This window comes from Sorex araneus, chromosome 4 (assembly GCF_027595985.1).
Source record: "Sorex araneus isolate mSorAra2 chromosome 4, mSorAra2.pri, whole genome shotgun sequence".
NCBI lineage: Eukaryota > Metazoa > Chordata > Mammalia > Eulipotyphla > Soricidae > Sorex > Sorex araneus.
In genome coordinates, this window is record NC_073305.1 from 114,217,062 (window position 1) to 114,231,672 (window position 14,611).

At 37.2% G+C, this 14,611-nt stretch overlaps 1 protein-coding gene across 6 annotated transcripts in view; it reads left to right on the forward strand.

Annotated features, from left to right (window-relative positions):
* Nucleotides 1-14,611, forward strand: part of ORC3 (origin recognition complex subunit 3) — a 59,843-nt gene that overhangs the window by 28,067 nt on the left and 17,165 nt on the right. For all 6 annotated transcript variants that reach the window (XM_055136940.1, XM_055136938.1, XM_055136939.1 and 3 more), the window contains 4 exons: nucleotides 1,172-1,305; nucleotides 1,724-1,787; nucleotides 10,498-10,614; nucleotides 11,287-11,366. In XM_055136940.1, the coding sequence (XP_054992915.1) occupies nucleotides 1,172-1,305; nucleotides 1,724-1,787; nucleotides 10,498-10,614; nucleotides 11,287-11,366 (395 nt within the window). The remainder of the gene's footprint in view (nucleotides 1-1,171; nucleotides 1,306-1,723; nucleotides 1,788-10,497; nucleotides 10,615-11,286; nucleotides 11,367-14,611) is intronic.

The window sequence follows — 14,611 nt, forward strand, 5'->3', positions numbered from 1 at the left end:
AGAATACATTTGTTATATACTGTATCATGTTTCCTCCTGGGATAAAACCAAATTAAAAAGAATACATTTTCATTAACCATTCCTCACTTATCATTGTGCTTTTATCAGTAGGCAGAGCTTCTGCCATCATGGCATTATTTAGCAGTTTAATTTTACAATGAATTTTGAATCAGGATTTGATAAGTATTTGAATATATATTAGACCAGTGCTATTTAAATCTTTTCTACTCATTACCCTGAGAAGGGCAGCATTAGTGAATGCTCTCAGAAATTTCTCCAGTTACATTGTGCTTTTAACTTTAAGCTATTTTTTGGTTGTTACATGTTCATAAGCATTTTACTGTTGCCAAATGTTTTAGGAGCTTCCTATATTCAGTTAAATGATCCCCTTTGGAATTGCAGCCATAATTTAAGAAGGTAGGCTGTTAGATCCTAGGTCATTACCACATTAACAGTGACTTTGAATTGCTACTGCAGGTGACTAATTTATTTATTTTTATTTTTTTTGTATTCAATATGCCAAAAACAGTAACAACAAGTCTCACAATGGAGACGTCACTGGTGCCCACTCAAGCAAATCGATGAACAACAGGATAACAGTGCTACAGTACTACAGTTATGTTTAAGATATTACAGTTTTCTGACCTAGTCTGCAAAACTGTAGTTTTAAAAGAATAAAGGTACAGTCTTAAAACAAGAGAGACTGTTTATACATTAGTTTGCAGTATTACATACATTAGTGCCTTAAATGTTTGCTGTTAAAAAAAAATATTGAGAGGCGGAGCAAGGTACAGCAGGTAGGGTGCTTGCCTTGCATGTGTCTGACTCAGGTTCAATCCCCTGCATTGTCAGAAGTAATTCTTCAGTGTAGAGCTAGAAGTAATTTTTAAGTGTTGCCTGGTTTGGCCCCCAAACAAAAACCCCAAAATGTAAAATATTGAAAATAGTGTAAAAGATTTATTGAGATGCCAGAGAGATAATACAGTGAGTAAGGCATTTGCCTTGCACGCAGCTGACCCAGATTTGATCTCTGGCACCACATAGGTCCCCTGAGCACTAACAGGTGTAAGCCCTTAGCACAGCCAGATGTGGCCCCTCCCCCTAAAAAAAAGAAAGAAAAAAAGATTTACTGATAAAAATGTAACATATTTAATTTTCACATTTCTTTCAGCTTTCTCTATTAGAGCATTTCTATTCTCAACCCCTCAGTGTTCTGTGCTGTAATCTTCCAGAGGCCAAAAGGAGAATAAATCTTTTATCAGATAATCAATGTGAAAATATCCGACGTCTTCCATCATTCCGCAGGTAAACTAAGAAGTGCACATTTTGCATATCTTCCAATAGAGTTTGGGGCAAAAGAAGGGAGAAATGCCTTTTTATTTTACTTGGAGCAAAATTAATTTTTTTTGTATTGTGAAATTTTTTTGTTGGATTTGAAAGTGGCATAAGGAGAAGTATTTTTAAAGGGGGATATAATGTTCATTGTTAACTTCTGTAGGTAACACTCTGGGGATTTTGGCTTTTGCTTATGACTAGTCTCGCTTATATAGTACAGCTGATGGGCATAATTAAAAATTACCATTAATCATGACTGTCATCTTGAATAATATTTGAGAAGATAAGAAAAGAATGTGGTAGCCAATCTAGTTTGCGCTTTTTTATGCCGTTCAAATACTTAGAATGTTTAATTTTCTTTTTGTGTATGGGATGGTAAAAATTTTAGGCACGTGGAAATGCAAGCTGCAGAAAAACAAGTGGCACTATTGACCAGTGAGAGAGTTTTGAAGGTAGGAATGTAATTATGTTTGCTTTGTATGGTTTTCTTCATGAAAAAGAATATGTACATACTGCATATTGAATTAATCATATATCATATATCATCTCTATAACCCTACACATTTTGCATTGTGAGATTCTAGGACTCATATTTACAGAATGTTACTTTTAAAAGATGACATGCAGGGGCTAGAGCAATAGCAAAGTGGGTAGGGCGTTTGCCTTGCACATGGCTGACCCAGGTTCGATTCCCAGCATCCCATGTGGTCCCTTGAGCACCGCCAGAGATAATTCCTAAGTGCAGAGCCAGGAGTAACACCTAAAAATTGCTGGGTGTGACCCAAAAAGCAAAAAAAAAAAAAAAGAAAAGATACACAAAGTCTAGTTCTAAAAGATAAGAACTAACAAAACCTTGATTTTTTTTAAATCAAGGAAAAAGTGTTAATTAGAACACTGGTTTTCTCCTGTGGTCTGTTTGGAAAGTACTTTTATTTTTCATCTTTTCATGTAGCATTTTAGAATCTGTGTGCAGTCTCATTTTAATATTCTTTTAAAGATTGTCATAAATAACAAACACATAGAAACCCTGCAGCTTGAGACCCACTGCTAAGTAGAATTGACTTGAAAAAAAAAAATTACGTATTGAGAATTTCAGAAAATGAAGTAATAGGCTTAGAAAATATGAGTTATACCTGCAACAAAGGGACTATTTTTCAAAAATACAAAGGTATTTTTTTTAATAAATAATGTTTGGACATGGTGCATAATTCAGAAGCAAAGATACTATACTGTACAAAGACTGCCTCCACATCCCTTCTGCCTTCATTGCCTACTTCCCCTCCCTGGGATGTAGCCAGTGTTATTGGTTTCTTATGTATCATGTCAGAGATATTCCCCACATACTCCATCAAAGTTTGTTTCTTTTCCTGGCTTACAGAATTAATTATGTATATATTTTTTTATATTTTTTTATGCACTTTATCTTGGAAACATTCTGTATTGGAACCAGAGATTGAATGGCATAGCATTCTATTGGTTATCTTTATTTTATTTTACAAGTTGTTCACTGATAGACTATTAGAAAAATGCCACACTTATTTTCATACTCTTTAGGCATATTTTAGGAAAAAAGTAGTTAGGAATTTATGATAAAATTAATAGAGATTCAAATCAAACCCAACTGATAAATATGAATTTTTTTGGTAACATGATATTTTTAGATTTTGAATAAAATAATTTTTGTTCCTAGAGGGCATTTGTATAGTTCTAAATATTAATGGCCCTTTTTTTTAATATATAGATTCTCAAAAGGTACTGTGAATAGCTTTACTCAAATACTATTTGTAATGTAGAATCTGTACTGGACCATAATGTTATTTGGTTTAATAATCATTTTTATTATCTTTAACCTTTGAGAGCAATATAGAAAATTCTCAAATCCTAATGCGGGTAATTTTGGTAGGGAGAAACTTAGAAATCAGTGGAAATGGTTGGGTTCTTGTTTACTGTGTCATTTAAGATTAGATACATTAGGGCTGAGTCAGCTGGTTGCCAGGTGCATTTCCTGCCAGAGCTTTCTGTCAAGAATGTATTTTTAGAAGCCAGGAATAGATTTTTTTTTTTAAAATGGAAAGATAGTTTCTTAAATCATACGATGATCACAAGAAGCATGAGTTTGTCTTGACTCAAAGGAGTAAAAGACCAGGAATATATTTTTTAAATGCACTTTAACGTTTAAGATGACAGAGAGGGAGCAGAAGAGACAATACCTTTGTTTTGCATGCTACCAACTACAGTTTTATATCCAACACCACATATGTCTCCCTGAATAGTACAAGGATAGTCCCTGAGTTTAGAGCTAGAATAAGACCTGAGCACTACTGGGTGTCCCTTCCCCCTCCCACCCGTCCCCCACCACCACCACCAAAACAGATGACTTTATATTTTAGACTGTTCTTCAAGAAAGAGATTGACGTTTATCTAAACTTCTCAGTGACTTTTTACATTTTTTGTTCTGTTTTTGTCTTTATTTACATAGTGCTTGTTCTTGTTACTCTTGCTTTTTGGGTCACACCAGCAATGCACAGGGGTTACTTCTGGCTCGGCACTCAGGAATTACCCCTGGCAGTGCTAGGGGACCATATGGGATGCTGGGAACTGAACCCGAGCCACCCGCGTGCAAGGCAAATGCCCTACCCGCTGTACTATTGCTCCAACCCCAGTTCTTATTACTTTTATTAGCTATTTGTTATTTACTGTCTTTGCCATATTCATTTAGGATTGCACATATTGTTAAAGGCATGGTTTCTTTTCATTTTTGATTATTGTAGTTATAGTATGTTTATAATAGTGTTAACTTTTATGGTTACATTATAATTGAGGTATAGTTACTGCACCACCAAAAGGCCCAAGATGCGCCAACAATGTAAAGTCATAACTTCTGGAGATTTAACTAATGAAAATGGTGAAAGAACACACAAATTTGTTTCCTTATTCTGAAAATGTTTCCTGAGAATGCCTACCATATTCAAAGGGCAGAAGATGTCTATAAAAAAAATAAGTGTATTGACTCATTTTTCTGATTGTGAGTGAAACTATCTTAATTTTTTTAAATGTATTTTATTTTTTGTTTTTTTGGACCACATGAGGTAATGCTCAGTGGTTACTACTGGGGTTACTACTGGCTCTGCACTCCTGGCAGTTCCCTGGGGGATCATATGGGATACCAGGGCAGAACCTAGGTGACTGCATGCAGGGCAAGCACCCTATTTTACCCTACCCGCTGTACTCTCTCCCCCCCCCCTTAATATTTATTTATTTATTTATTTATTTATTTGCTGTTTGGCACTGCAGTGCTCAGGGGTTACTTCTGGCTCTGCACTCAGGAATTGCTCCTGCTAGTGCTCGGGGGACCATATGGGATGCTGAGGATTGAACTTGGGTCAACCGTATGCAAGGTAAATGCCCTACCCTACCCACTGTACTGTTGCTCTGGCTCGCAGTAGAACTTTTATAACTTTTTTCTGTACTTTAGGAAAAACATATGGTAGTCAGTTCTATGGACTGGAGTGATAGCACAGTGGGTAGGGTGTTTGCCTTGCACTCGGCCGACCGGATTTGATTCCTCCTTTCCTCTCGGAGAGCCCAGCAAGCTACCGAGAGATCCCACCTGCACAACATTGCCTGGCAAGCTACCCATGGCTATTTGATATGCAAAAAACAGTAACAAGAAGTCTCACAGTGGAGACGTTATTGGTGCCTGCTCGAGCAGATTGATGAACAACAGGATGACAGTGCTGCAGTGCAGTGCTACAGTCATTTCTATGTGTATTTTACCACAGAAGATTTATTGGGGAAAATACTATGTGATAATTAGTATAGCACTGCATGATACAGGGAATATCCTATTAATGTCAGAAGTCTTACATTTGAATTCCAGCTTTATATCTACTTAAGAAATTTACTGTATTAAAGCCTCAATTTCCTTTCTATAGAATCAAATAGGAGCTGGAGCAATAGCACAGCAGGTAGGGCATTTGCCTTGCACATGGCCAACCCAGGTTCAATTCCCAGCATCCTACGTGGTGTCTTGAGCACTGCCAGGGGTAATTTCTGAGTGCAGAGCCAGGAGTGACTCCTGCATCACCAGGTGTGACCCAAAAAGCAGAAAAAAAAGTGAAATAAAATTTTTAATATGAGACTCTGAGAGTTAGTGGTTATCTATTCAGCAAGTGAGGTTAGCCAGAAAGATAGTATAAGAGGCAAGGAGCTTGCCTTACATAAATACAATAAAGGGTTGAAGTGATAGTATAGTGGGTAGGGTGTTTGCTTTACATATGGCTTACCAGGGTTTAGTCCCTGGCATCTCATATAGTTTCCTGAGCACTACCAGGAGTAATTTCTGAGTGCAGAGCTAGGAGTAACCTGATCATCACCAGGTATGACCCAAAAAGCAAAAAAATAAATAAAAACAATCGAAGTTTTATATTGCCTAAACATTGTTATATTTTATGACATTGTAGCATATATTTTTTTTTCCTTGATAAAAATAAAGAACTACAAGCACATAATTTTTATCTTGTGTATTATATATACTCCATATAAAGTATATAACAGCACCACCAGGAATAATTCCTGAGTGCATGAGCCAGAAATAATGCATCGCCGGGTGTGACTCCCCCCCAAAAAAAACTTGCAAAAATTAAACCAAACTTCTAGATTCAGGAAACCATGGTCATTACTGAATGAAAAGCGAGATAGGTAAAAGATGGATAAAGGTACTTGCTGGTGATGGAACAATGCTGGAACTTTGATGGTTAATGCAATGAGTCCTATACTCACAGAGGTGTTAAGGTATGGCTGTAAATGTTATAAGTGAATGCTAAACCAATAATAGAAAAAATAAAAGAAAACAGGAAATTGGAACTGATGAATGAAAAAGGCCCAAAAATATACATCATGGAAAAAACTTGCATTATGAAAGCAGGATACATAAGAAAAGCAGCATTAACTTAGATGGAATCTGGGATAAAAGGAGACTAACAAGACACAACAAATAAACATGGATCAAGTACCAGAAACATAAATGCAGACTGTATTTATACTACTGTAAGTATGTATTAAATAGATAATATAATTTCCTTTAAAGGACATTTGTGACAAAACTGGAAGAAAAATTAAAGTTCTGGTGTTAATTTCCTGGTTTCAAAATCTCATTTTTCTAATGGGAGACAATGTATACTCACTTCAATAATTAAACAATGATTTAGAAGTGATGAGGCACATGCATATAGTTATTCACAGATGGTTAAAAAAATAAAACTGTTCGGTGCCTAAGAGACAGGGGACCATATGGGATGCTGGAAATCGAACCCATGTCGGCCTCATGCAAGGGAAATGCTCTACCCGCTGTGCTATCGCTCCAGTCCTATAATTTTTGCAAGTTTTGTTTTAGTTATTTATATTCTACATTTGGAAATTGACATTTACCTTTTGAAAAATTATTCTAAGATATTTGTTTTGTAAATAGTCATTTTGAGGCCCCCATAACCATGCCACTGGACTCTGTGCCAGGCTGTTTTCACCCATGGCGCCCCAGGGGAGGGGGGGTGAGAATCCTCCCTGCCCCAAGGGACCCAGCCCCAACAGCCAACCTCTACTACCCAACTGCCACCACACTCCAGGCCACTTTCCACATGCTCAGGCAATGCCTCACACATGCGGCCTCAAGACACATCATCATGGAGGGAAATTAATATATATGCCTCTCAGAGAGCCTGGCAAGCTACCGAGAGTATCCTGCCCACACGGCAGAGCCTGGAAAGCTCCCTGTGGTGTATGATATGCCAAAAACAGTAACAATAAAAGGTCTCTTTCCCCTGATCCTGAAAGAGCCTCCAATCTTTGGGAAAGATGAGTAAGGAGAGGCTGCTGAAATCTCAGGGCTGGGACGAATGGAGACGTTACAGCGCCCGCTTGAGTAAATCGATGAACAACGGGATGATGGTGATACAGTGATGTTGTATAGAGAATAAATAGCTGTAAATGGTATCTTTAGAATTTATCCTTTCTTTCTGAAACTTACTTCAGAATAAACATAAGAAAGCCCAATTCCAGAGTGATAGTACAACGAGTAGGGTGCTTGCCTTGCATGTGATTGACTCGGGTTCAATTTCTGGCATACCACTTACTTGTATGTATAATTGCTTCACAAAATTAATAGATATTATAAAGGATGAGTGACATGATCTGTCATTATTATGTAGTAACAAATTCTTTTCTTTTTTCGCCTTTTTGGGTCACACCCGGTGGTGCACTGGGGTTACTCCTGGCTCTGCACTCAGGAGTACCTGGTAGTGCTTGGGGGACTATTTAGGATGCCTGGGAGTGAACTTAAGTCTGCCTGGGAGTGAACTTAAGTCTGCCTAAGACAAGCTATACTATTGTTTCGATCCCCCAAATTCTTTTCTTACAAGAGTATTCTTATAAGAGTATTTTCTTATATAAGAGTATTCCTTATATTGAAAATCTATTTAATCACATATCAAGACAAACAGTAACAAACCAAATGGAGGTGGTTTAAACTATTCTTATATAGTGACTACCTTGGGGCTGGGGGTGGAATCTTCCAAATACTGCTTAAAGAGGCCTGGGGTCCTTGTGATTTTTGGTGAACTGGACTGGCAGCTCCCCAAGGATGCAGTGCTACTTTGACCTTGCAGTACTAGGGATTACCTGAACTGCCCTGGCAGTGCCTGGGAGCCTGACTACTATTATTATGTTAAGAGATCTAAATTTTTCAAATTACTAGCCAACTCAAATAATGGGAGGAAAAAACATTTTGATACTAAAAATGTTTCTTTTATTTGCCCTATACTTTCAAGTAATGACTAATAGATGGTTAACCAAGGCATTGATTTATAAATCAGAGATTAGGAAAATATATCATATTTATTACATTATATCAGTTAGATTTATTGAAATTTATTGATAGCTGAGATTATTTTCTACATGGTTTAGTGCTAAAAATAAAAGATCTCTGCAGGGTATTACTCAAAAAAAGAAACACCAAAAACAAGATAGCCCCCAAATTAAATAATCTTTTATTTGACCAGGGGAGGAAAAACTTGAAGACCTTGCCACAAATCATAGTTCTCTATAACAGCAGTTAACTCTTTGCTGTGGTTGAAAACCGCTCTAAAAACATTTCTAAAATAATTCTAAAAAGTTAATAGAAACAAGCAGTTAGAAGAGTACTGAAAAACACTTGGTAGGATGTAGTATTTTAAAATAATTTAAAGTCTTCAAAGGCTGAAGATATAGTACAAGGGTAGGGTCCTTACTTTGCATGCAACAAACTCTGTTTCACTCCTGACACTATCCCCTGGTCAATTCTAAGAGTGATCCCAAGCACAGAGCCAGAGTAAGCCCAGAGCCCAGAGCACAGTGGGGTGTGCCTCTACCCTACAAAAAAAGTTAATTGTTTTAGAATGTTCTAAAAAAGATAATAGTACTCTTCAAATTGATTTGTGGTCATTTATATGTTTCTAACATACAAATTTAAGTTACTATTATAATGCTGTAAAGGAGAAAATTCACTATTTTTGTATATTACTTGGTAGAGTTTAAATTATAAAGCATATTGGCCTCAGATTTTTTTCACTTTTTTAAAGTGGCAGAGTGAATAAAACTACTATTTAAGTGTATGTCTCTTCCTTCCCTTACCCCCACCAAAAAAGTGGGGGGGGACAGGAATTTGTTAAAATACCTGTGATGTTTCTTCTATAATCTTTCCCCTTCTCAGTTAAAACACAACTCAAGTAGTGTTTTAAGGATAGGTATAAGCAATGCCTCAGCAACTCTTAAGTACATTGGTACTGAGCTCTCTGGTGAGTTCCAAATCTCTGCAAGGACTATAAATGAGGGTATAAATGAGGGTATTAAAAATGGGCTTTCACTGTTTACAATAGCCAGAATCTGGAAAAAACCCGAATGCCCCAGAACGGATGACTGGTTGAGGAAACTTTGGTACATCTATACAATGGAATACTATGCAGCTGTTAGAAAAAAGGAGGTCAAGAATTTTGTAGTTAAGTGGATGGGCATGAAAAGTTTCATGCTGAGTGAAATGAGTCAGAAAGAGAGAGACAGACATAGAAAGATTGCACTCATCTATGGTATATAGAATAACAGAGTGGGAGACTAACACCCAAGAACTGTAGAAATAAGTACCAGGAGGTTGACTCCATGGCTTCGAGGCTGGCCTCACGTTCCAGGGAAAGGTCAACTCAGAGAAGTGATCACCAACTACATTGTAGTCGAAGGCCATGTGGGGGAAGGGAGTTGCGGGCTGAATGAGGGCTAGAGACTGAGCACAGCGGCCACTCAACACCTTTATTGCAAACCACAACAGCTAATTAGAGAGAGAGAACAGAAGGGAATGCCTTGCCACAGTGGCAGGGTGGGGTGGGGGGGAGATGGGATTGGGGAGGGTGGGAGGGACACTGGGTTTACGGGTGGTGGAGAATGGGCACTGGTGAAGGGATGGGTTCCCGAACTTTGTATGAGGGAAGTATAAGCACAAAAGTGTATAAATCTGTAACTGTACCCTCACGGTGATTCTCTAATTAAAAATAAATAAATTTAAAAATTAAAAAAAAAAAGATGTATGGATCTGTAACTGTACCCTCACGATGACTCTCTAATTAAAAATAAACTAATAAAAAAAAAAAGCTAATTAAAAAAAAAATAGGTAGAACCATGTGATTAACCCCAAAGCTTTTCAAGCAATGTTTTTAATTTAATAGTAGGGATGGGTAGATTTTTTTTAAATGACAATAATTTCATTGCTCATCAAGAATCCCATATTTGACATCTGGTAATAACAAATAAAGAAAACTTGGGAAACTCAAAAAAAAAAAAATGGGCTTTCCTCAAGATAACTGACATCAGTATGCATCCAACAAGGTTTTTGCACACCTTTATGGGGGAGGGGCTAAGTTACTGTGATAATGCTGTAAAGGAGAAAATTCACATTGAATCTGATGTGGAAAATATTAGCAGACTTGATACTAAACTAAATGGCCAACTTTAACCTTATGTGTTGGGTATAAGGAGGCTAATTTATAATTTTGAACTTTTAATTTTTTCAGCTATTATATGTGAATTTTACTATACATTACTGACTTGCATATTTGTAATATATTGTGTTTTTTTTTAAAGGAAGAGACACAGTTATTACTAGAAAATCTGCATGTTTATCATACAAATTACTTCCTGGTTTTGAAATGTCTTCATAAGTTCACCTCTTCTCTTCCCAAGTACCCATTAGGTCGACAGGTAAACATAACTTACTCTTTTACAATCTATGAAATGAGAATATTAGTAGTTTCTTATTTTGCTTTAACATTTGGTTATTAGAATTTGAAATGGATACAAAATTGTAATAATACCACAATTTAAGCCCATTTCAGCAACACCTGTTATTGATGATTGAAACAATATTTACTGTTTTGATGCCCACAACTTTAAAGAACCAGAGTCCCAGTGGTATTGCTTCTCTTACAGTGTATTTGCACTAAGGCTTTTTAAGTTTAATATTTCTTTATCTTTTTACTGAGAGCTGCTTTTCCACTGTAGTGTTTGGGAAAAGGAATATGCTTAGTGATTAACCTTGTAATACACCAGGAACTATAAGGAAAGCAGTATGTCTCCTTTCAAAATTATGCTTTTGTCATTTGGGTCATACCATAAATCTATGAAACATCTGAAGAGTAGATATCAGTAGAAGAATTCTATAATCCTAACTCCTCTTCACCCAGAAATTTAAAGGATAGATAAAATTATGTAAGAATGTAAGCTTGAACCTTGTGACATAAGCTAAATCTCTTGTCATCTGAAAGAAATGGTTGTCATATTAGCAATATTTTTTGTCTTAACTATTTGACAAACCAGCAATGTGCAAACAGTGCATCACTCATGGTTCCTTGTGAATGTGCTGTTCACTTATAGATCAGAGAGCTGTACTGCACATGTTTAGAAAAAAACATATGGGATTCAGAAGAATATGCTTCAGCTTTACAGCTGCTGAGGTAAGGTTTTTTTTTGTTTATTTATTTATTTTTTTTTTTGGTTTTCTCTAAGCCTGCCAAAGTAACACCTTCCTCAAGAATTCTGAGTGTTAAGAAGTTTCAAAAATGGGACCAGGGAGATGATTCAATGAGCTCAGTGCCTGCATATTATGCATGTGAAGGCACTGAATTCCATCCCTGTCTCCAGATGGTCCTCTCAGCACCAAACAGTGTTGCTTTGGTGTCTCCTAGCACAACTAGGCCTGAACAGCACTATACTACCAGTGTAAAATCTAGTGCTAAGAGAGCTTGGGATATGGATAATTTTAATTCAGCCAGCTTGACATAGCAGGGTAATTCGTCATGGAAAGGGAGTTGATCATGACCTTGATCTATTTGAGTAAAAATAATCTGTTTCTACAGAATTATGGAGGAATGAACTGCATGCTTGAAGGAGGTTGTTGCTGACCTTGATGAATAGCATTCTTATGTAGGCAGTTGGTTTGATAATGTACCCTACATGGGCTGACTCTGTCTACATTAGCTTTGGATAACTCATAAATTAATATTATAGCAATAAACTGTCTTGGTGTTATTTTGGTGTCATTATCAAAATTATAATCTACTGTAACCCCTTGACTTTAACTTATTTATGTGGTAACTTTTTAAGTCTTCCATTAAAAATAATGACTGGGGCTGGAGCAATAGCACAGCGGGTAGGGTATTTGCCTTGCACGCGGTAGACCCGGGTTCGATTCCCAGCATCCCATATGGCCACCAGGGGTGATTCCTGAGTGCAGAGCCTGGAGTAACCCCTGTGCATCACCAGGTGTGACCCAATAAGCAAAAAAAAATAATAATAATAATAATGACTGCTTACATCTTGAGTAAAGGAAAATTTAGTTTAAGTTAAATGTCTGCCTACAGTTTTTAAATTTTTCCCAGTTGATGTAAGCACTTATATGAAAGTATTATAAGGAAATCTGAGAACTGATTATTTAGTCTTGGTTTTCCCTGGGCCCACAAGAAAAGAACAGATGGACACAGTAGGAGGAAAATGCACATGGAAAACACTTTAAGTTCAGTGAATTAATAACACAAATGCTAGTGATCAAGCAGGTGCAGCTTCAGATAGAAAACTAATTTCATGCTATTCCCCATGGAAACTAGTTGCCACTGAAAACATGCTTTATTTCATTTTCTAAAATGTCAGTTGCTACGTATTTGTATGTTTCAGCTGAAATATTTCTGAGACTCCTTTTGCTTTTTATTTAAGTCATTATATATATTTCAGACCATGGTTCTTGCTGGGTTTCTTTTAACCTTTATGATTAGTGATTGTCTTCCTTATCCAGGTGGATATTCCCAAATTCATAGATTCCTTCTTCAGGAATGAACTTGTTCTTCTCTTTTTGCTTCTCCTTGATTTTGCTGTACCTGGGCTACAGATTAGGAGATAGTACACCAATCTAGGAATGGCCCAGCATTTTGTCTCCCAAAGGACATGAGACTCCCGAACCTTCCTAGGTAGACTAGTCCAGGCTGAGAACTCTGGCGCCTTCTCAGAATGGGGGCAGGCAGATTCCCCTTTCTGCCTGAAGGCACATCATCCCACAGCCATACTCAACAGCCTCCAACTTAGAAAGGGCCCAGATCCGCTACTGAATCTCATCAAACTGCCAAGCCACCAAAGTGTTCCAGATCTAAGGTTCCAGGATCTCACAGGAACATAGACACCTCAAAATTTTATAGTACTGTCAGTCCAATGATCACAGCAAATCTGACTGGAAAGTTGCATAGAAGGACCACCAAGCTCAATGAGCCTAAACAATAACCCAGTAGGCTCAGCTCGCACTAACCAGCATAGTAGATCCTCAGACAGTGACTTTAGTAATATCATTTATAGACATAACAATGACCACAAATTGCAAAATTGACTCTTTTTGATCTAGGATTTGATAATTTTATTTGTCTTTGTGTTGCAGCTAACACCACGAAGTAAATTTGATTGTGCCTGCAAGGGGGTAGTCTGTGGTGATGGGTGGGAAATTAGGGATATTGGTGGAGGGAAAGACACACTGGTGGTGGGACTGGTGTTGGAATATTTAATACCTGAAACGACTGTATTATGAGCAGCGTGGTAAATCTCAGTGTTATAATAACTAAAAATACACACACACAAAAAAAATCTAAAGTAGGTTAGGAAAACAGACCAATAATAGTAGTAGTGATAGTGGTAACTTCCTCTTATGGAGGCTTGCAGAACACTATGTTAATAACTTCATTTTCCTGCAAAACATTTGCAGCAGATACTGTTAGAAACACTTTACAGAGGAAGCTAAGTACAGTGAGAATTTAACTTGATTTGCCTAACATCTCTTAACTGCGATGGTACAGGAGTCAAATCCAGGTCTAAACTCAAATTGTGATAATTTTCACTTCTTTACTAAGATACAGTCTGGATTTGGCATGTCTGAATTATGCAGAAGAAATAAATTGATAGTAACATTTCAGTAATTTTGCTAAGCTGAGGTAAAAAATATAGGAATATTAACAAGTACTGAGTGGGGGGGGGGCAGAGAGATAGTACAGCAGGTATGGCACTTGCCTTGCATGTGGCCATCCTTGGTTCTATCCCTGGCATCCCATGTGGTCCTCTGATTACCACCAGGAGTGATTCCTGAGTGCAGAGCCAGGGGTTACCCCAGAACATTGCCGGACCTGACACCTTCTGCACCCCACTCCTCCTTCTCCCTTGGAAAAAAAGAAAAGGTACTGAGGATTAAGCCGCTAAGTAAGGGCAGGGTAGAGTGTAGCCACAGCAGAAGAAAGGAATCTGAGAACCTCCATGCTGGATTTCCCACTTTGGGGAAGCAAAGAATGTTGGTCACTTTTAGGTGCTTTTAATAGGAATTATTTGAATTTAGAAAATCAGGTGCTCATCTACTTAAAACATACACTTATCTGGAACAAGTCAGATCATCAGAGAAAGTTAGCTTAAAATGATCCCTGAATGTCACTTTGGAAAGATGAGGTAAGATACAGCTAAAAATGTAGTTTCATAACTTTTTTTAGTTTCAGTTTTTTTGCTAAGCAGCAGCTTACAGGAAATATTTCTCTTAAATTCCCTTTTATCTGGAAATAAACACGCTGAAATATTCAAAGTTCAAAGAGATTAGAGATTTGGTATCTAAATAATGCAAATCCTGTTTAAATGATATTATAAGCTGTATTATGAAAAATGACACCACTCCAGAGTCTGTTAG